The sequence below is a fragment of the Artibeus jamaicensis genome, unplaced genomic scaffold, assembly GCF_021234435.1.
Source record: "Artibeus jamaicensis isolate MK-2021 breed Jamaican fruit bat unplaced genomic scaffold, CSHL_Jam_final contig_797, whole genome shotgun sequence".
Classification (NCBI taxonomy): domain Eukaryota; kingdom Metazoa; phylum Chordata; class Mammalia; order Chiroptera; family Phyllostomidae; genus Artibeus; species Artibeus jamaicensis.
Genome location: NW_026521977.1, coordinates 19536651 through 19558787, shown reverse-complemented (window position 1 = coordinate 19558787; position 22137 = coordinate 19536651). Strand labels below are relative to the sequence as shown.

At 37.4% G+C, this 22137-nt stretch overlaps 1 protein-coding gene across 1 annotated transcript in view; it reads right to left on the bottom strand.

The window, feature by feature from the left end:
* Positions 1-204: 204 nt before the first annotated feature.
* The window catches only part of CAPRIN1 (cell cycle associated protein 1), a 39287-nt gene continuing 17354 nt past the window's right edge, over positions 205-22137 (bottom strand). The window contains exons 7-19 of the mRNA XM_037128218.2: positions 17960-18097; positions 17476-17528; positions 17312-17398; positions 15838-15993; positions 15644-15752; positions 12753-12814; positions 12215-12325; positions 11839-11988; positions 10824-10974; positions 6849-7043; positions 6277-6377; positions 5822-5885; positions 205-4294 (exon numbers count right to left, since the gene is read on the bottom strand). Of these exons, the coding sequence (XP_036984113.1) occupies positions 4230-4294; positions 5822-5885; positions 6277-6377; positions 6849-7043; positions 10824-10974; positions 11839-11988; positions 12215-12325; positions 12753-12814; positions 15644-15752; positions 15838-15993; positions 17312-17398; positions 17476-17528; positions 17960-18097 (1442 nt within the window). The 3' untranslated portion in view covers positions 205-4229. The remainder of the gene's footprint in view (positions 4295-5821; positions 5886-6276; positions 6378-6848; positions 7044-10823; positions 10975-11838; positions 11989-12214; positions 12326-12752; positions 12815-15643; positions 15753-15837; positions 15994-17311; positions 17399-17475; positions 17529-17959; positions 18098-22137) is intronic.

The window sequence follows — 22137 nt, the reverse complement described above, 5'->3', positions numbered from 1 at the left end:
GGATTACATGAGGCCACCTAGGGGAACAGTTTTAGCTAGAGATGAAATCTGATAACCAAGGCCTGGAGAACTCCACAAAGTTCCACGAAGTATACAGATAGGAAATATGTAGACATCCACTCACCACCACCCTCCACTTTTGTGTTCATACAAGTGCTACTTCCAAGTAGCCACGTCTTGTACATTTTGGTCTCAACACTGCACTGAACATTCTTCAAATGGCATTTATTAGGTAACCCACCATTCTCCCCCACCCCATACACATGGCGTAAAAATCATCAAATGTTCCCAACTACTCTTGAGACAAAACTTAACATGACATATAACTATAAAGCAATCCATAGTAGCTGTTAATGTTTCAACCTCACGCTACTCAACCTGTACTCTTTTCACTTGAGCCAGCCAGCCACCTCAGTCCTGGAGACTGGACCTTTGGACATGCTAAGTTTGTACCTTCTCCCATCTAGTTTGTAACTCCTCATTCTCCAAATCTTAGTTCATTTATCCCTTTCAACTAAAGTCCTGATCATTTTGACGAGGTCGCATCCTACTAATCATGGCCTTAGAATCTACCATGATCCGTGCTGCTCCGTCATGGATTTGCTACTTTAATGCCACCACATCAGCATCTTTAGACTGTTCAGTGAAAGCAGGAAACAGTGATTTTTGTCACCAACGAATGCTGTGCCTGGCATAATGCCTGGCAAAGGATACCCAAATTTTCCCCAAGATTTAGTTCACTGGCTTACAGCGGCTCCCTAATATAAACACAGGACTTAAAGAAAACTAGCGCTCACAAAATAATACAGCACTAAAAATGGCCATAATAGATTAGGTGTTTTACCTACCTAAACTCACAGAGCCAGTCTTCTGCATGGGACTGGATTAGACTTCAGAATAGCTATTAAAACCTGAAAATCAAGGCTACCAAAGAGATTTCAAGGTTTTTCCTCTCCTTAAGTAGCACATCTTCCTTACTTAAGAGTTTTGCTGGATGGTATATACAACTGAGGCAGACTTCACTCAAGGACAATAAGGAATCAGATTTTAATATGATTTAATCTAATGTAATTTAAAACATTCACTAGTCTTTCCCAGTATTTTTGTAGAATTCGAAATTGGAAAAGGTATAGACATGAGCCTTCATTTCCTTCCCCACTACCTTTAGAAAGGATAAGCTCAAGGGCAATACCAATTCTTTTCAATATAACTTAGTCAACAAAACTTAAGAGCACTTAACAAGAACTCAAAGGAGTTGGAGATTTGGGAGCTTAGAGATTAAATGAATGGTTTGAACTCAGCACTTACCTGTACTCCCATTCCCCCTAAGATATATTATTGAAAATAAAATGAACAGTACAAATTTCCTAAGACACTTAGAAGGCTGACTACTCAACTACCTTCTAAATTTTATGAATTGGTTGTCAACAGAGCACCTCAGTTAATGAGCTTTCCGACAATAAACACACATTCTCAAGTCTCCTATAAGCGGACAAGTCTCCCGTGTTGCCTATACAGGAGACAAAAGAACTACAGAAGCTAACTGATTAAAAATATTTAAAGGCTATTTTAGTAGCAAGATAAAATGATCAGGAAAATGTCTTCCACATTCTTTAGGAATATTAGGATCTGAAAACAAAACTGCCCTAACCAGGGCAATCTTGACATTCTACCTTAAAGCTTTAAAACAGAAGTCTCTTCATTCATGTGAGACTGTCAACTGACACAGTGCATCTCCAGAAGTTCTTCACGTGTGGAGTCCTACTGCACCGAGAAACTACAGTGACATGTGTGACAATACTTCCTTGCAACTGTTAAACTGTGCCACTTGACCAAATGAAAGGCCTTCTGCAGGGAGGAAAAGTGTATTTTACAGAACACTTAGGACCAAGACTCAGATCTTAATGGAACTTTAAAAAAAGTTCTCTGCCCCATAATGAGGCATTCCTTTAAAAATGTAGTCTGAATTGAGGCATAAGTTTTACATTGAAACTGCAATTGTAGAATGCCAAAAATAATATATAGTAGTTCAGAAAGAAACAATCCTTTAAAAAACATACAGAGAAATAATCAAACACCTTTGCACATTCACATCTGCACTAATGCATAGAATTTTGCAACCTAGAAAGCGTTTCTCCCCATCCCATCTCTGAACTGATTCATAAAAACCACTGTAAAAAAGAACTTATGTAGTTCAATTTTGATTGTAAATGTCCTGAAATTATTTTTGACACAGAGAGCAAATTTAGCTTTATGTAGAGGACTGTAAGCATACATCTAGGGACCACCCCATAAACCATTAATACTTGTCTGATCTCTCTAAAATACAACTAACATATGGTTGTGGTACATCCCAGGCAGATGTCATGTAAAGCACACAAGGGGAGGTGCTAACAAGAGAGACTCATTTGCAAATGGAAACAGATAACCCTCCAATATGATGTACCACAACCACACATGAGAAAACTTAAGAACTGACTTTATTTTTAAAATAAACATTAAAGATCCCCTCCTTCCCCACCACCCTACAAAACTTTTCAATGTGGAATGTTCAACAACAGCCTATCCATTTTAGCAGGCTACAAAACCAGTGGTAACTCCAGTTGTCTAATAACAATGAATGTCTGAGGAGAGCTGTCTGTGTTTTTAAGTAGTTGAGCACCTACTGCAAAAATTCCTTAGCTGAAGGCTGAAAACAAAGTTTCATTTCTGCACAGAAAATACCATGAACTTAGCAGCCTTTGCTTACTAGGTGGGCCTAGTTCTCCATATAGTCAGAGTGGGACACAACAAGCAGCATCAAGTCCACAGGCACACAGAACTAGTGCTCTCACTGCCAGCACATATCCTCAACTTAGTATGTGAATGGCTCAACTGTCCATCTCCACCAAATCTGTGACTCTCCTTATGTGTCTACGGGAAAGAGTCACCACTTTGAGTATGAATAATACCTCCATGAGAAAAGGATTATTCAATTAGGGTTAGACAAAAGGTAAGTGCAAGTACTACAGAAGTAGCTGCTGGAGATGACCGTAAAATACATACACTAACAATGCATGGGTGGACCACATAAGCTGCTAGCTGTTGAACACCAGTGTTTCAAGATACAACTTTTAAAAACATGTTTTATTTGTTTTGCTTATACCATCAGAACTGAAACTACTGACTGTCATTTCCCTAAAATAGGGAAATTGATCTAAAACACGTACTGGTGCTTTTCAAAAGATGGCAATTTAAGAGGGTGGTAGCAGCAGGCATTTGGTATCTTTTAAAAACCTTCAGGCTGCAGGAAAACATGTGACCAAGAGTGTTATGATTACCCATTATAGGTTTTTATCAGTACCTGTTCCAATTTAGGTGACAATACAGCAAATTCCAAGGATTAGTGATAAGCAATGAGCATCATAAGGAATGATATATAGTACCAATCCTTACAAAAGCCATTGTCAAGGAAAATGTTATGTGTTCAAAAAGATATCTAAATACTTCACATTAAGTACAGAAGTGGCCATCCAGATTACATCCCATATTTGTTGCATGTTTTTCAAAAAGTGCCGATCAAAGCCTAATTTTGCATTTTGGCTTTGTCTTACACGCATCAGCTGTTAAGAAGCAAGTCAAGATGTGTTTTTAACCAGTCCTTTGGCCAGAGGATGAATAGCACTATGTCAAAGTCAGTAGCCAACCTTGTATGTATGATCAAGGGCCCGTGCGTAATTTGGTATGCGTCTAAACGTTCAGTGCTCCAATTTAACTAGAAAAGCTGTGAAATGCAGTTTTTCTGCCATACCACACTCCTTCCATCTTCCTTTCAAGGGAAATATTTTTTGTCAATTACCACTGAATAATCCTAGGGCTGATTTGTAGATTTTTATCCAATGTCAAAAGTCAATCTTGCTTTCTCCAAGCCACTTCGATTATCTATGGAGATATTATCACCCCATAAAGAATATTATGTTTTACTCCTAGGCAAGGGTGAGGAATCTGAGTATCATGTGCAAGGCTCAAGATGACGCTTAGGACAGAACATGCAGAGTAAAAATAGTTTCCTTCCATGTCCAGGTAATATAAAGCTGACAATTGTAGTTCTGTCTTTATGGGATGAAAACAGTCCCTTTACAATAGGTTTCCTGAAAGGGAGAACAAATAGGTAATAACTCTTCTGGTAACATATTATGGTACACTGGCCAGTGTGTTTTTGGCGATTAAACATAATCCTGTGAATCAGATTAATTCACTTGCTGAGTGTTCATTTGCGGCATCCCTCTGTTGGGTCTTGGGGGCCCTCCACGACCTAGAAGACAAAAATGGCATTTGGTTTTTCTTTCAAATACTATTTGTTTTGCCTTCAAGCAGATTTTCATCTGAAGTCAAGAAGCATGTGGGTAGCTTGTCACCACATTATCAGGTTTAAGAGGACAATTCTTCAGTGTTCAAGTTTCACCTGTCCTGGAAGTTGTCATGCGCAAATTTGCTCATGTTCTCTAGCTAAAGGAAGAGTAGAGCTAATGGAGTATTCCACCAGTACTCATTCATTCATTCATTCAACAAGTATTTATTGAGTGCCTACTATGTGCCAGGCACTGTCATCAGGCGTTGGAAATAGATACAGCAATAAAGACAGACAAGGTACCTGCTCTCATGGAGCTTACATTCTAGTGTACACTCTAGCTTACATTTCAGTAGTAACATCATACTATCAAAATTAATAAAAGCACCAGAATGAAAAACAGACCTTATTACCTAAACTGTTAAAAAGAAACTACATAACATTGAAAATTATATAATGACTTGTAACAGATAAAATAACTTTTTACATGCTGTTAAAACAGATTTTTAGCTACCAGTCAACTCAACTTTCATAGAATATGCTACAAGGTGAAAAAGAACATAACCCACATTCACATGCAAATATCCTTAGATACTTCAAGTCGATAATTTCCCAGTGATCCATTAGTGTTTTAAAAGTGCACCTTTTTATTGGCCAGTTTCTACTAGCATTAAAATCAAAGTACTTTGTAATTCCTCCTTAATATACATTTTATACATGTGATGGCCAATATCTAGAGGAAACCTATTCAATTTACTTCCCTCAAGTAAGAACCATTTAGAACTTCGGATCATATGAAATGCTACCTCTAATTGTTACACAGGTTGACTGACTTCCTGCCCACATGGTATGAAGTAGTTTTCCTACAACAGACAAAACCAAAAACTCTTAGAACCTGTCATTGTTAAGTATAATTCAATTACAGTTAGGAATTTGGCGGCTTTGTTTAAAAGTAAGAAATAACTGGATATTTATATAATAGCACTCCAAAAGGCATTGAAGTTTCGATTAGTTCTATGACTTCTAAATGGTTCTCTAAACGTAACTATGGCTTATCTGGCCATTAAAGGGTCTTTGGACCTACAATATAATATGCATGTTTCAAAAATAAAAGAGGAATAATAAATTTATATAAATGTTCAATCTCATTCCAAAAATGTCTTACAAAAATGCTTCAGTAAGTACTCCTAAAAACATTTAGCAGGTTTTAGGACCTGAAAAATAATTTGCAGTTGGAAAAACATTTTTTTCTGAGGAGAAGTGTTCTAGTTTTCAAGACAATGTAGAGTAACAGGGAAAGTCATTCAAAAAATTAAATTTGGGTTCAAGATCAATTTTGGAAACAGAGCATTTCATGTAACCCCTAGAAACAAGTCTGGAAATGATCAATGTATTCCTAACGTGTAACCTGCATGCAGATTATGAACAGCTCTTCCAAGGCCAGAACAGAAGCTCCACTTGGGAGCTAGGATCACCACCACAAAATATTACCTCGTGGGGCTCCCCGTGGTCCACTCTGCCCAGAGCCTCGCTTGAAATTCTGCTGATATCCATCCTAGAAGACAAGCTAGTTAGTAATGAAGATAATTTTGTAATCCTTAGCCATCTACATTCTTAGTGTAATACTTGCAGAATATAGAATCCTTCCTTATTCTTTTAGACATTTCAACAGATAACTAATTATTCTGTAATTATTGTACTCTCAAGAACATTCAGTGAGATATATTTCTCTGCTCTTAAAAATCATTGTTTTTAACACTCTTAAATGAGTACTTATACTGAGTGCCAAGAAAAGCAAGTCCTCGTTCTTCATAATGAAGTATCTTGTCCAAAAGTATAAATAAAATCAGCCCCAAATTACTTAATCAAGTGAATCAAGAAACCACATCAATTCCTTTCACTGGTACACTTCCAACAGGTTTATACTTGATGATAACTTTACGTACCCGCTGATAGCCAGAATAGTCCCGGGGAGCACTGAACTGAGACTGTGTGTAACCACTGTTTGGAGTGTTAGAGAATGAAGGGCGATAACCATCATATCCTCCTAAAATTTAGGACAAGAAAATCATTTTCTTATCTTCACAAGGAATTTTTACTTTCTCACTACTGACCAAGAGAAGAAATGAAACATTATAAGCCATGCTAATTACTCACAGTACCCTCTAATTCCCTATCCCAGCTCAATCTGTTCATCTATCTCTATAAGAACTGCCTTTGAAAACTGTCAGCCATCCACGCACATACACACAGACAAAAAACAACCAAATAAATCTCCATAACGTCTGATAATGTACAGAAAGCAACTACCCCTTAGAGGACAGGGGAGACATGGATTTGACGCATTCAAAAAACTCACTGTCAATTTAAACTACTCTATCAAACTATAATAAAAATGCTTAAATTATATATCAAAGGCTAATCCAGAGAGAGACATATTTTTCCCCCAAACCATGATGTATTTCTACATATTTTATAAAGCAGAAAAGGACATGAACTCGGTGCTGTTTGTTTTTACCTCTGAATCCATTGGCAGGGCCCCTGTATCCATTCATCAAGCCTCTAGCACCACGAGAGCCTCCACGAGACACACCACGACTGTTGTAATAGGGCTGACTGCTCCGAGGAAACCCAGTGTTCTGCTGCGGAGGCTGCTGGTGGTTACCAGTCACCTGATGGGGCTGGTCCTGGGAACCATGGTAAGTGCCAACCACTACAATAAAAAGAGAAAAAATAGCAACACACACACACACTACGCACGGCTCATTAACAATCTGCTTTCCCACATGCTTTCTGCTTTAAGGAGTGTCTTACACAATCTCTTCAAATTTCAATTTTGTGTTTAAATAAATTTTCATGTTAACAATAGGGAAAACTACACATGAATAAGTCCCTGCCTTTCTCCTACCCATATATTAAGCGGGATAAAATTCCCCAACAATCCAAACCTTTGAAAGCACACAGTGGTGTGACAGCACGCGGGTCTAGCCTTCCAAGTGACTTGAAAGGCTATATTATTACACATCTTCCGAGAAGCACCTGCCTATTAGCACAAGAGACCAAAAAACAATTCAAAAGATCTTACATTCTGCAACAGTACAATTACCATTTTATACCACTTATTTCTTTTCATTATAAGGCTCCTTAGAAATTGAAGCTTTCTTATTCTTTTAAATCTCCCTCAATATTTAAAGAAAACAAATGAAACCATGTTCCTATAACTAAGTAGCTGAATAGTAGGATATTTAGTCCATTACAAAAATAAACTGCAGAGGCCTTCAATTTATACCCCACTTAATTCTTGATTCATTTCAAGTACTTCTGAGCACAGTAAATTTTGAACAGTTAAATGGTACACTAGTATGCAGCTAAGCTAAAGTGAAAGAAGGTCCTAGAAGGCCCACTACTTTGCACCCCACCCCCCTCCTTTCCACAATGGGGAATCTAGAAACCTTTACAAATTAAATACCTAGGTGAGGTACATATCTAGTATTCAGCCAGTGTTCATAATTCCCTGGGAAGGGGGGGAAGGGCAAAAAACGGGGTGCTATCAGTGCCTTTGGGAGGTGAGGAAGGTAGAGACTACAAGAAGGCCTATACTCTAAGAACAAAAACAGCAGCCTCTAGCCAACCCAAATATCCCATGCTTAGGCGAAAAGCAAAGATGGTGTGACTCTTGAAAATCTTTACCAGACCTATTTTATATCTGCAAGAAACTCAAAATACATTTACTAGTTCTCAGAATGCTTTTTTACAACAAGAAAGCTAGAGAATGCCTTGAAAGAGAAAAGGGTCATGACTCCTTTTTCAGTTATGTAATGAACCAGATACACTTTCCCTTCCCAATGCGAACTTTCTACACAGATTACTCTTTACTACATTCCCAAAATTAAAAATTACAAGCAAATATCAGTAGTACAATCAACATTTTCTATCTAAAATATTCATTTGTATGCATGCAGAAAGCAGTAAAAAAAACTGAATTTTCAGCCCTGGCTGGTGTGCCTCAGTGGATTAAGCACCAGCCTGCAAACCAAAGGGTCACCAGTTTGATTCCCAGTTAGGACACGTGCCTGGGCTGTGGACCAGGTCCCCAGTGGGCAACCACTGATGTTCCTCTCCCTCTCTTTCTCCCTCCCTACCCCTCTGTCTAAAAATAAATTTTAAAATCTTTAAAAAAAAACCTAAATTTTTTACTCACTTTTTATCTATATGAATTTTATTAATCTTGGTCAAATCTCGCTTCAAGAAACACCCAGCAAAACAACTGAAGTGTGATCTTCATTTAAAAAGACCAAAACTACTTTTAAGTTTTTGTGAAGCATTAACTCTAGCCCATAAAAAAATTGCCAAAGGTCCTTTTTACCTTTTTGAATTCAAATTAAAACAAAACTTCTAAAATGATGGCACACACTAATTTGTTCAACAAACATCAACATGCCAATCAAGTCCTACATAACAGGGGTGTGTCAGTTACCAACACACAATGCTTGCCCAGATGAATGGGAGATAACATGTGAATAAGATATACATATTAAGTGAAAACATCTATTTTTTATCAGGTAATAAGTGATGAAGAATAAACCGCAGTAGGATACATGAGTGACCAAAGTGAGTGTAATGTATTTAGACAGGGTGATAAAGGGAGGTCTCTATGAGGTGATATTTGAGCACAAATCTAAAAGCAGTCAAGAAACAAAGCTATGCAAACATTTACAAAAGGAAGTTCCAAACAAAAAAAGTGTGGAGGCTATGAGAGGACAGAGAACTTGCTGTGTCTGTGGAGTGGTATGAGGACATAAGGAATAAAACAGGATATACGACAGGACAAGGCAGGGACCAACCACATCATAAAGGAACTTGTAAACCAAGGTAAAGCTTTGGATTTCTTTTCTAAATAAAATAGGAAGTCACTAGAGGGTTTTAATAGGAGTGAGACATCTGGTTTACATTTTAAAATAATCACTCTGGCTGCTGTGTGAAGAACAGACTGGGCTAAAACAGAGTCCGAAGAGATCAGATCAACTGTCTTAAATAAGAGATGAGGACCGCCTAGATTAGAGAGGCAATGTGGGAGTATCTAAAATAAAAGCAAAGTGTATGGGCTGATTTTGTTTTGTTTTTGAAAATATATGTGAATGTTATGAAATTTTTATAGATAATATGTACTTTTAAATGGTAACAAAAGGTTATCTAGTTCAAGTTCTTAGGATCAATTAGTAAAGTTAAGGAAAGTGTTAAGAAAACAGTGAGACCAACTGGTACAAATGGCATCATTAACCAAGTCAAATGATACATAGTAATTACTTTTAATTTCATCATATCATCTGAAAAAAATGGAAAAACCGCAAGCATGTGTCAGCACGATACTTTTAAGGGCCCAAATTTACCTGCTCCAAAACCAACGTATGAATACATGGCAAAGAAATTACAGGAGCCCAAGAGCAAGAAGCCCAGTTATCATTAAGAAGCTGAGCACACACAGCATAACTGACAAATTTCTATCAAATTATGGATGCCTTAACCTCCCTACTGATTAGTAATGCTGCATACTACAGGGATATGTAAGAATTTAATGCTGAAAAATCTGTAACATTGATCCAGGCCCATCAAGAAAATTTCATAGTTATTTAAATCAGTCTGGCCCTGACCCACATGGCTCAGTTGGTTGAGCCTCATCCTACAAAGCAAAAGGGTGCCACTTCAATTCCCGGTCAGGGCACATGCCTGGCCTGGGCATGGGTCTGGTCCCTGGTTGGGGCACATGCAAAAGGCAACCAACCAATCGGTGCTTCTCTCACACATTGATGTATTTCTCCCCCTCTCTCTTTTTCCCTCCCTTCCTTTCTCTCTAAAAAAAAAATTAGCAAGTAAAATCTTTTCTTAAAAATCAGTCTGATAAAATCAAAATACTAACTCCTATGATTTTAGCAGGGTTTGCTAGTTTGTTGTGGGACTCCCCAATTAAACTCCTAGGAATTAAATAACCAAAGATCTAAAAAAAGTATTTCATGTGTTACGAATTTTAAAAATCTAAAATCTATCTACTTTATTACTTGACAGGTATAACTGGCCAAATTACAACCATACTTTCCAACAAGGACTTCTGTTTCAACCTAGTTCACCGAATGTAGCCACAGCAACTCCTTACTGCTTCCTAACTTTGTATAACTGCGTGCAGATGATCATGCCATCAGGCTTCAATAAATTAGCAATTAAAAGCAAAATTGATCATAATTTGCGTAACAAATTTAATTTCACTAGAATAAAAAGGGGTATTATAAAGGTCAATGACTAAAGGAAAATGGCTATAAGGCCTCTAAAAACTGCACATAATTCACACAGCAAATATGGATCAGCAATGCAAAATCTGTAAAGTCTAAAACTGAAACAAAAACTCTCGGATACAGCCACTCTAGTCTAAACTGCCCTAACACTGTCAATAACTGCACTGCAAAGCAAGTAGCCAAGGAATGGACACTGATTATCCTACCTGTTTGAAGCTGTTCTTGCTGAAGCTCTGTTTGTTCTACTTGGTGAGGCTGACTGGAAAAGCTCTGGTTATAACTGGCCTGGTACTGATTCTGCTGTTTTAAAGTTTCTGGTTCATTAACAGGAGGAACTGGGGCATTCATATTGAACACCTGTAAGTAAATAAATAATTAGTTCATCCTGTTATGCTAATAATTTCCCTACTTTTCACAAGGCAGATTTCAAGTGCTGGTTTTACCTCAAATGTAAAACAATGCCTTATAGAAGTCTCAAACATCACACATACATACACAAAACCGATCAATTAATGCACTTCAACGTGAAGAAAAAACACATTAAAAGCAAAGTGAGGATTAAAAAAATCTAAAGACACGTAATCAGCAGCTTTGAAAATGCTATTATAAATGAAAAAATCCTTACAGAAAATGCAAACTCCTGATATAGTATCACTTGTAGAAATTCTATCAACTTGAATTCAGTTCAATATTTACTTCCATTATTGTATTTTTATTGATCTTTTTACTCAAAAGTTATCAAGTATTTGACTCTAGGAACTTTCCTGTGAGTGAGTTAACTGTATACTATTAATTACAGTATTTCCACTATCATTGTTTTCTAGAAACTCTTGAAATTTAGAGATGCTCATGGAGGAAGCAGAGTGAAGTATCATGTCTAAAACTTACTTTGTGATATACTTCAGTGACGTGAAAGACTAAGCAAATACAGCAAAATGTAAACAACTGTTAAAGATAAGTAACAACTTTAAATATGGACATTGGTCTATTGTTCTGCATGTACAAAAAGGTGCAACTACAAAACAAGATGTGAGCACATTAATACCGAAGATTCAAATCTACCTGTGGAAGCAGGAAAATCGAAGTTTAGGTTCAAATATACCCTCCAGTTGGGGGAGATGCAGACTTAAGCACAAAGCTAAGTGAAGACTTTTCACTGAAACACTAGCATGATGACAGTATACTCTAGACACTTAAAGTGAGTTGAATTAATTTGCCTACCGTCTGCATGGATTGGAATGGAGCCGCATTCACATTGATTCCACTGCTATGTAAAGGTTTGCTAGTCCCAGCCTGGAACACTTGAGGCTGAGAAGCAGCAGGAAGCGATGATGATGCTGTAGTCTGGTCTGTATTTAAAGAGATTGTTGCCTAAACACAAAGTGAATAGATGCACTTTAGTGATAAACTAAACTTAGCCAAAATTACTACCCATATGTGTATTAACAAACTCAGCTACTTCCTTAAATAAATATACTGTAGTGCATGCATTAGGTCCAAAAAGAAGAGTAACTAAATTAACAGTAATTTACCTCTGCCCAATTCATGAATAAGCAAGCGCCTCATCAAGTTGATATGACCTGGTAACAGAACTTGCCTGAATCTGGTCAATTGGTTCCTTTTGTGCTCGCTGCTCTGTAGCATGAGATGGCTGGTACAAGGGTTGAGATGTTGTATACCCCTCACTTGTGGACGAAACCAAAGGAACCTACACAAAAGTAAAGAAATCAAAGCTTCTTTCTGTTATAAACTCTAATACATCCAGGGCTTAAAAAAAAAGTACCCATTGAAGAGACTATAAAAAAACCTAAGAACTACAAAAACTACATATTATTGAAGCTCCAAGTTGAATAAACCATAGTTCCCCACAAATGCTTCTAAAATACTAATATCTGCATTAAATTTTAGAATTATATATCTAAAAACTTCTCCCCCTGTTATAATAAGCTATTATAAAATGTAAGAATTAAAAAAATTTTTAACTGTCACAAGAAAAATATAAACATGGAAATAAAGCTACACATGCCAGATTTGGACACAGATCAAATTCGTCCCTGACTTTCATAAGCCAACTTAAGAAGTAACCCAAGAACTGACTAAAAATCAATCTGCGAAAATATTTTTATCACTCTCACCTGTGTAGCTTCTGGTTGTACGGGAACTTGATTAGGTTGAGCAAGTCTAGATTCAGAATGAACTGCAAAATTGACCAAAAAAACATTGTTCCACAAAATCAAATTTCTACAGCCAAACCCTAAATAAACTTTTAGCAATCATGAAAATACACTGGGTAGGATAGGTAGAATTTTAGCTTTCAAGGAAGCCTTGTGTTATGTTCACAGGTAGTCATTATTAATCAGTTCTCACAATGGCTTTCATTTTGTGTTTTGCAAAGATAAAGTAAGATTTTCATGATAAAGTGCTAACAGAGGCAGAGAGCAGAACACAGAAGAATGCCAGTGTTATCCATGAAAAAGCCTTTTTTTTTTAAAAATTTAATTTATTTATCTTTAGAAGGGAAGGAAAGGAGAAAGAGAGAAATATCAATGTATGGTTGCTTCTCATGTGTCCCCTGCTGGGAACTGGCCTGCAACCCAGGCATGTGCCCTGACTGGGAATCGAACAGCGATTTTTTGGTTCGCAGGCCCATGCTCAATCAACCCACTGAACTACACCAGCCAAGGCTCTGAAAAAGCCTTTTAAAGTGGCAACTAAAGTAGCATTACTCTTACTCTTGCAAGACCTTACACAATATTCGGTAGTATTTTCACATTATCAAGTTTCAATATTTCAAAGGTCTCCACAAAAAAAAAAAAAAAAAAGCAAATTCATTTTAAAAAGCCTACATTCGATTCTTTGTTTATATTATTGCCAATTCTCACCTCCCCTCCCAACCATGATTAAGTAGTAATCAAAAATACAGGACCTCTGGCTAGTCATTGAAAATTGCCCGTTTTCACTGGAGAGTCTAGTGGACTCAGCATTCGCTTGAGCAACATCAGTCAGTGCTGCTGCACATGTTGGCCTTTAGCATAACTCACCAGCAATAAAAACTATTGATTTACTTCCTCTGGTCGGACTCAGAAAATGAACACTCATTATTAAACTGACTCCTTTCTAGAAGGCCTGACCCCGATCTGTTTCCTGACCCTTTTGGTAGAGATGTGACAAAGCTAAGTTCACTTTACTTTGGAAACAGTGTAACTACCTCACCAGATAAATAAGTTTTTACTCAGCAACTCCTTTTATGACATTTAAAATTATGTATTAAGTATGTTACTTTACATAGTTCCACTTTTGTGCCCTTAATGTTGACATACTAGGTTGGCCTTAAAGTTCAGGTTTTCCCTATGATGGCTTCTAGTAGTCCTTAGTTGTCTTTAACTTCATTCAAAACAATTTTATTAGACTGTACTATCTATTAGCTGTCATATTAGCATGCATTAAAGACAAAATCAAAATTGATGAATTTTTGTGCAGCCATTTTAACATTGAAAATGGAGGATATGGGCCCTGGCTGATGTAGCTCAGTGGATTGAGCGCAGGCTTGCAAACTAAAGCATCACTGGTTTGATTCCCAGTCAGGGCACATGTCTGGGTTTCAGGCCGTATCCCCAGTATGGGGTGTGCTAGAGGCAACCTTACATCAATGTTTCATTCCCTCTCTTTCTCCCTCTCTTCCCCATCTCTCTAAAATAAATAAATAAAATATTTAAAAAATAATAAAAAAAGAAAATGGAGGATATGCAACATTTTCAGCATATTATGCTTTCTTTATTACTACTTCAAGAAAGGTTAAAACGCAACAAAAGATTGGTGCAGTGTATGGAGAAGGTGCAGTGACTGATCGAACACGTCGAAAGTGGTTTGCAAAGTGTCTTGGTATACTAACACTTTTGCCAAATTATGCCTTACTGTGGGGCTGTCTTATGCATTGGAAGATGTTCAGCAGCACCCCTGACCTCAACCCACTCGAAGCCATACTCAACATATCCGAATCAATAATTATTGGTGAACGTGAAAAATGTATCTTTTATTTTACAGGAAAAAAAAACATATAGACTTTTTGGCCAACCCAATATTGGGGAGAAAAACAAGACTCAAAGTCACTAATGATCCACTTAACCCAATACAAGGCATCAACTCTTAGTGCTTCTCTTTTGAATAAATGGTGTAAGACTAGTAAAAGTCTGGAACTTCAATTGTCTTGTCTATCTCTTCCCCTTTCCTTTTAAGCATTCCCTTACCCACTTCACTGTTAAATCTCATTGTTATTTAGGTAATAAAATGTTCAGAAATTCTCCTAAAAAGCTACAAGCATCCTTCAGAGAAAAACACCTCTATTATTTTTATTCCTAGATTAATTTTGGCATTTAAAAAGCCAAGTAAAATTTCATTTACCATATTTTTTGGACTATAAGATGCACCCCCCCCCAATTTGGGAGGAAAATGGGGGTGTGTCTTTATAATCCAAATGTAGCTTACCTGCCTCACTGAGGGGGGGGGACAGGCGTGGTGGAGTGGGGTCACACTCCTGTTTTTTCTCCTCCTATTTTTCCCCTATTTTCCTACTCTAAAACCTACAGTAGGTTATGTCTTATGGTCTGAAAAATACGGTATATAATTATAGGCACAGGAAGAACCAGTCTATGGTTTTACAAGTCCAGAAATCATTACCATGAGGCTGGGGGAGAGAGTAATTATCGACCAGAGGGAACAAAAATAGGCTTCTGATTGATAATGTTCCATTTTCTGGGTGCTGATGTGTTCAGTTTGGGAAAACTTGTTGAAATGTACACTTACATGTACTTTTCTAAGTCTATATAATAAAAAAGTTACAAAAAATTATGAACTACAGTTATTCAGATTATAGGGGAAAAAACAATGTTTCTTATCAAATTAAAAAGGTAAAAGAGCTAAAAAAATAAACAAGCATCAAGAAAAAAATTCACTTTTACAAACTTTAAAACACCTGAAAGCACTGGCCCTACATGTACTTCTCACATAAAAATATACCACTACCAACCTGGAGGGCAGACCAGCTGGGGCATGTCTAGGTTTTGGGCTGGATTCATAGGCTGTGCAGACACAATGGCAGGATCAAGTGTCTGGTTTTCAAAATCCAGCATTGAATCCTACAAGTTAGAATACAATGGAATTGAGTTAAATAAGGTATACACTTAAACCTTCAGTTATAACATCTAATACAACTGCACCTACCTGTATGAAATTGTAAGGCCCCTGCATTTGCGCCATAAGGTCCTGTACTCGCTGTCTTCTCACAAGTGGATCTGCCTGAGCCACTGGTGTCAAAGTGTGGGGCTCTGGTACTGAAGGAGATGCAGCCTGAGGTTGCTGCTGGAGTGAATTTACCACCTAAATAAAGTGGGAGAAGGGGAGAGGAGAGGATTGGTAGAATGAGAGAGCTCCATTCATTACTATCATGACAGGTCCCCAAACTACATATGCTATGCATACTGTAAACAGAATAGTAAGTAGACTTTAATATAGTTACTCAAACTGACCACAATTATGCCAAGTTTAATATTCTAATCAATGCTATAATTTTAAAGTGTTCTCAATTCCACAAGACCACCAATGCAGCATTTCAGAATTATTTTATAAAGTGCTTTCAAAGAAAGACTACCTTTGTTTACTTCCTAAAATACTGTATTTTGCCTAAACTGTTAAGCCTTCCATGTTAAATAAATCTCTATCAAATACATATCTATCTCAGTACCCAACATACAGTCAGCACTCAAGAAATGGTAGCTATTATTAGCACCGAGCTTTGAGTTCCTAGCATTCCATCCTCTGTGCCAGGACCCTAGAGTCAACATCTATCACTTTATCTAAACTGCTGCCACAAAAGCCAAAGGTCATTCCCCTCCCTCTCTTTTTCCTAGCTCTAATAATTTCTCCAGATTATAATTTTTAATAATTCTCTGATCTGCTGGAAAAACTAATTTTTATGACATCAAATTTATATTCTTCTGTTTGGCTTTTAAGCCTGGGCAAGTCGTACCTGTTGAGCTTGGGCAAGTCATAACCGTATTTCCTGTGTAAGGAAAATCGAGGTAACGGAGCCTGGTAACCAAACAGACTCAGGGTGAAGGAGGGGTCTAAGATGACATCCCAATACATCCCCTGTAAGTGGTTTTCTTCTGAAGGCTATGCAGGTGGGAGCCCAGATTTTTAGAGACTAACCTGGTAACAAACAATACACTTCAATACTCAGGTGGCAAACACAAGGCCCACGGGCCAAATCTGGCCCATCACCTTGTTTTCTCTGGTCCAACACCTAGTTTCTACCCAGAGGCAGCGCCAAGCTCTCACTTAACTGTTAAGGAGCAGTTACATTTATATTGTCCTAAAATTACATTCAGCCCTTTGGAGGCAACCATGAGGCTGATGTGGCCCTTGATGAAAATGAGTCTGACACCCCTGCTTTAATACATTAACCCTAATTTATACATGATTATAACTTTTTGGAATTACATCAGCACCAGTGATTCTATTACATAACCACAGGAATAAACAAATCACCTTTTAAACCAAACAGTCTTGTGTAATAAGTTTAATATAATAAATGTACTTATACAAAAGACTAACCATCTTAATTTGTTCTTAGAAGACATAAAAATTACTAATTAAAGACAAAAGACATCAACCTTGTAACACAGAGAACTCTTACCTCGACTGTTTCAACTGGCCACTCATCTACCTGCTCCTTTTCACCACTGCTGAACTGTGTTTCAGCCATAAATTGTCTATTTACATACTGCAAAACAAAATAAATGTTTGGAACCTTGGTTTAAAAGGCAGAAAGGGAAAGCCAGCATTAAAAAAAATTAATACCTCCGTTGATTCAACTTCACTTTGTTCAGTGTATTCTTCAGCTGGCTCAGGTTCTAAGAGATTAAAAATATGATAAAGAGTATTAAGAATCTTTTTTTTTATTTACTTATTTTTCAAGTACAGTTTTCTGTCTATTTCTCCCATAAGAATCTTTCTTAAAGTTAACAATTCACTTGAACTCCAAATAAGTAAAGGGTTTACCATCACAGTCAGAATTTATTTACAAAGTCATAGTTAACAGTAAGTTTCTATATTTTATCACTCTTACAACAACATATTTAGAGTTCTTCTTATCATTTACCCCAGAATAAATTAGTCTCAACAGTATTCTGAGTCAGGTACAATGCAAATTAAGAGCTACTGTGTTAAAATTTCTCTCTATTCTTCAAAGTAGTATTATAAAACAGCATACAGATTATGTTGGTGGCACAGTTAAACAAAACCAAGACCCTAACCTGAAGCTCACATCCACCCAGGTACTCACCAGCTTCAGCCACCTGGTCTTCAACGGCAGGTGCCGAGGCTGCCTCGTCCTCCTCACACAGCCCATTCTGGTGGTTGTGAGTGCTGTCAAAGTAGTTTGACTGGAAAACGCGCTCGACAATTTCCTTTAGAGCTTTATCTAAACACAGAATAGGAACTATAATGTTAGACTATCTGAGGTATAAGCCAACACTCTACAGACCTCATCAACTGTTACTAAAACGCATACAAACATTAAATTCCACCAATAACAGGAGTCCAATACAGAATAATAGGGAACAAAAAAATCTACTTGTATTTAAGTTTACCTTCCTATATTTTAAGTACACTAGTTTTACAAGAAGCGGGCAATGTGGTAGGCACCGGGGCTACAAAAAAATATGTAAAAGATACAGTATCTACCCTCCCTAAATTTACAATCCAATAGAGAATAGTTATCAAATATTCACAAAAACAGTAAAATTACATCTGTGAAATGTTCCACACAGAAATACAATGGATTGGGAGGGAAGTGGGGAGCACTGGGGGAATGGGCTGGGATGGGAGTATCAGAGAGAAAACTGTACTTGAACAATAATTAAATAAATTTTTTAAAAAAGAAAAAGAAATACAATGGATTGAACCTAGTCAAGGAGAGGCTGCAAGAGGCTTTCGTGGTGTAGTGCTGAAAAACCTGAGATGTGGAAGGAGAGTAGTGGAGAGAGGTTTCCCAGGCAGAGGTAACAGCATTTAAAAGCTCTGTACAAAGAAGGGTGCCAAACACACGAAAACGAAAATACGCACTCCAGATGACGGACCAGGAGTGAGAAAAAGCATTAAGGAAATTTGAGTCTGGAGAGAATGGTAAGGGCCAGATCACGCAAGGTCTTGAAATTAAGGACAAATGCATATAAAATGAAATTAAAATAAAGCCATTGCAAGATTTTAATGGGGGGCAGATTCAGCTAAACAACCACATTAGACAAGAGAAAGGCAAAAAAGTAGAAGAGAAATAGAAGCAGATTATTTAAAAGTCAACTCAAATTTTCAGAATTTGGTTCGCTAGGATATAAAGAAAGGCAAGACAGCAGGCAAAGGTGTGTGTCAAAAACTAAAATCTTAAATTTCCTGGCCTTGTATAGCAAATGTACAAGTAAAGCTAGTCCCTAATAGGTCACTACAGAAATATAAAACTTCAGGGACCATATTATATTAAACTATCATAAAATTAATCCTATTAATAACATTATTTACTACTTATTGAATTCTGAATACTTCATGTTTTCCTTCCCCTACACTTCAGAGATTCATGACTCAGAATTACTTGTTTTATAAAAACCTAAATGCATGAAAACTGATTGCATATAAAACACTAATGCTGAGTACATTCGTAGCTCTCCATTAGCTATAAATACAGATGTGCCACTCCTAAGATGCAGGAACAAAACTTGGTAGAAAATAACACCAAAACAAACTATTAAGATTAAGATGTTTTATCCTTGGCATGACTCAGTAACAGTCATGAAAATTTAATCAGGAGTGACCTGATACTTTTTTAAGCTAACAAGTTTAGACACATAGATCAATCACTTTCCAAACTTCACTAAAATCAAGAAGCCAAAAAGATTTTTTACAATAAATACAAAAAATACAAGTTGACAAACCAAAAAAGTTATTTCTTAAATGAAAAGATATAAAAGGACTGTCCTTATATGATTTACACACATCCTTAAAGCAAATATACACCAAACAGTATCATACTGTTTTGTCAACTAAAACTTATAATCCAATTAATTTTCAACTTCTGCTAAAAAGCTATAAACACAGATAGTTTTGCCTTGATAAGGTCAACAATTTACTTGGCTAAACCAACTTTATAGTCATGAGAAGAACCTATTCCCTGATTTATTAAGGGACTAAAAACCTAAAATTCCTAAATTTACCAAGTTAGTAAAACTTAAATGTCCTTTCAAAAAAATCAATATACAGTTGCATTATTTCAGGTTAAGAACTCACAAAGAGGAAACTGAACCAGATAACAGCACCTTTTTTTTAAATACAAAAAAGAAGAGACTTCCAGCCAAGATGGAGGTGTAGGTGGAAACACTGAACCTTCTCGCACGACCAAGTTTATGAATAACAATAACAAAGATTTAGAAACCAGAACACAACCAGAACAGAGAGAAAATTAAACTGACCGAAGTCCGACAACAACAAACCATTCATCCAGACTGATAAGAGGGGCAGAGTTGGCGCCTGGCGGAGAAGGGTCGCAGCAGGAAACAGTGGCCGGACCAACCCAGGCAGGGCGCAAGGCAGCTGGCTGACCACGGTCACACATTTGTCAACAGATAAACCAGGCAAAAAAAAACAAACAGTGAGATAGACTGCACAACCCAGGGCCCCAGCGCCAGGAATTAAAGCCTAAAAGCACTGACTGAAAAAAACTTTCAGTGGTCGAAGTGCAGGGAGAAGCTCCCAGGCTCATTGAGAGTTCATTGGAGAGACTGACAGGGTCCTAGAACGTACACAAGCCCACCCACTCGGGAACCAGCACCAGAAGGGCCTAATTTGCTTGCAGTAAGTGGCAGAGGGGACCAAAATCCAAGAGCAAGCAGAACAAACGCCACTGCCCCTCTCTGACTACGCCCCCACATATAGCATCACAACCCAGAAACCTGGGTTGCCCCGCCCTGGTAAACACCTAAGACTCCGCACCTCATCTGTAACAGGCACAAACAGACCAAAACATTATGGCTCAAGAACAACAGCTCAAAGCCCCAGAGCCAATAGTTCTAAGCAACAAAGAAATAGCCAACCTATCAGATGCACAGTTCAAAACAATGGTGATCAGGATATTCACAGAACTGGTTGATTTTAGTCACAAATTAGATGAAAATATGAAGGCTCACTAAGAGAAATGAAGCAAAATGCACAGGGAACCAATAGTGATGGGAAGGAAACTGGGACTACAATCAATCAAGCAGACCAGAAGGAAGAAAAAAAATGACAAAACAGAAAAGAAGAAACAAGAATCCAAAAAAAATGAGGAGAGGCTTAGAAACGTCCAGGACATCTTTAAACGTTTCAACATCCAAATTATAGGGGTGCCAGAAAAGGAAGAGGAAAGAAACAAGTGGAAAAGTTATATGAACAAATAATAAAGAACTTCCCCAATATGGCAAAGGCAATAGACTTCTAGGAAATCCAGGAAGCTCAAAGAGTACCAAAGAAGTTGGACCCAAGGAAGAACACACCAAGACATATCATAATTACATTACCCAAGATTAAAACGAAGGAGAGTCCTAGAAGTAGCAAGAGATAAGGGGACAGTCACCTACAAAGGAGTTCCCATCAGACTCTCAGTGGATTTCTCAAAAGAGACCTTACAGGCAAGAAGGGGCTAGAAAGAAGTATTCCAAGTCATGAAATCCAAAGACCCACATCCAAGATTGCTCTATCCAGCAAAGCTTTAATTTAGAATGGAAGGACAGATAAAGTCTTCTCAGATAAGGTCAAGTTCAAGGAGTTCATCATCACCAAGCCCTCATTATATGAAATGTTCAAGGGACTTAAATAAAAAATATGAATAGTGAAAGAACAGCAAACTCATTTATTAACAACCATACCTAAAACAAAAGCAAACTAAGCGGACAGCAGAACCATACAAATGGAGATCACATGGAGGGTTAGCAACAGGGGTGTGGGAGAAGGGGGGAGAAGGTACAAAGAATAAGTAGCATAGACGGTAGGTAGAAAATAGACAGAGAGGGCAAGAATAGTATGGGAAATATAAAATCTAAAGTACTTGTGACACATGGACATGAACTAAAGGCAGAGAATGGGGGAGGGGTATGCAGGGGGAGGGGAATGAAGGGGGGAAATGAGACAACTGTAATGGCATAATCAATAAAACATATTAAAAAAATACAAAAAAGGAATCTAAGAAAAAGACTAAGGCATGACCATATGAGGTACAATAAATGTTTGTTTTTCACAAAATTTCAGCTGTAAGAAAAAAAGAGTCACCAACTAATAATCAAAACCTGCCAAGTCAATTAGTGTTAGTCCATCCAGGTCAGAGTAAGTTATAAACAAACTGTGTGAAGTTAGGACTCCCACCTTCACAGATTTTTGGTTGGCTGGTGATGGTGTTTTGACCACACACAGAACAGACACAAAAAAATGCAAAAACAGATA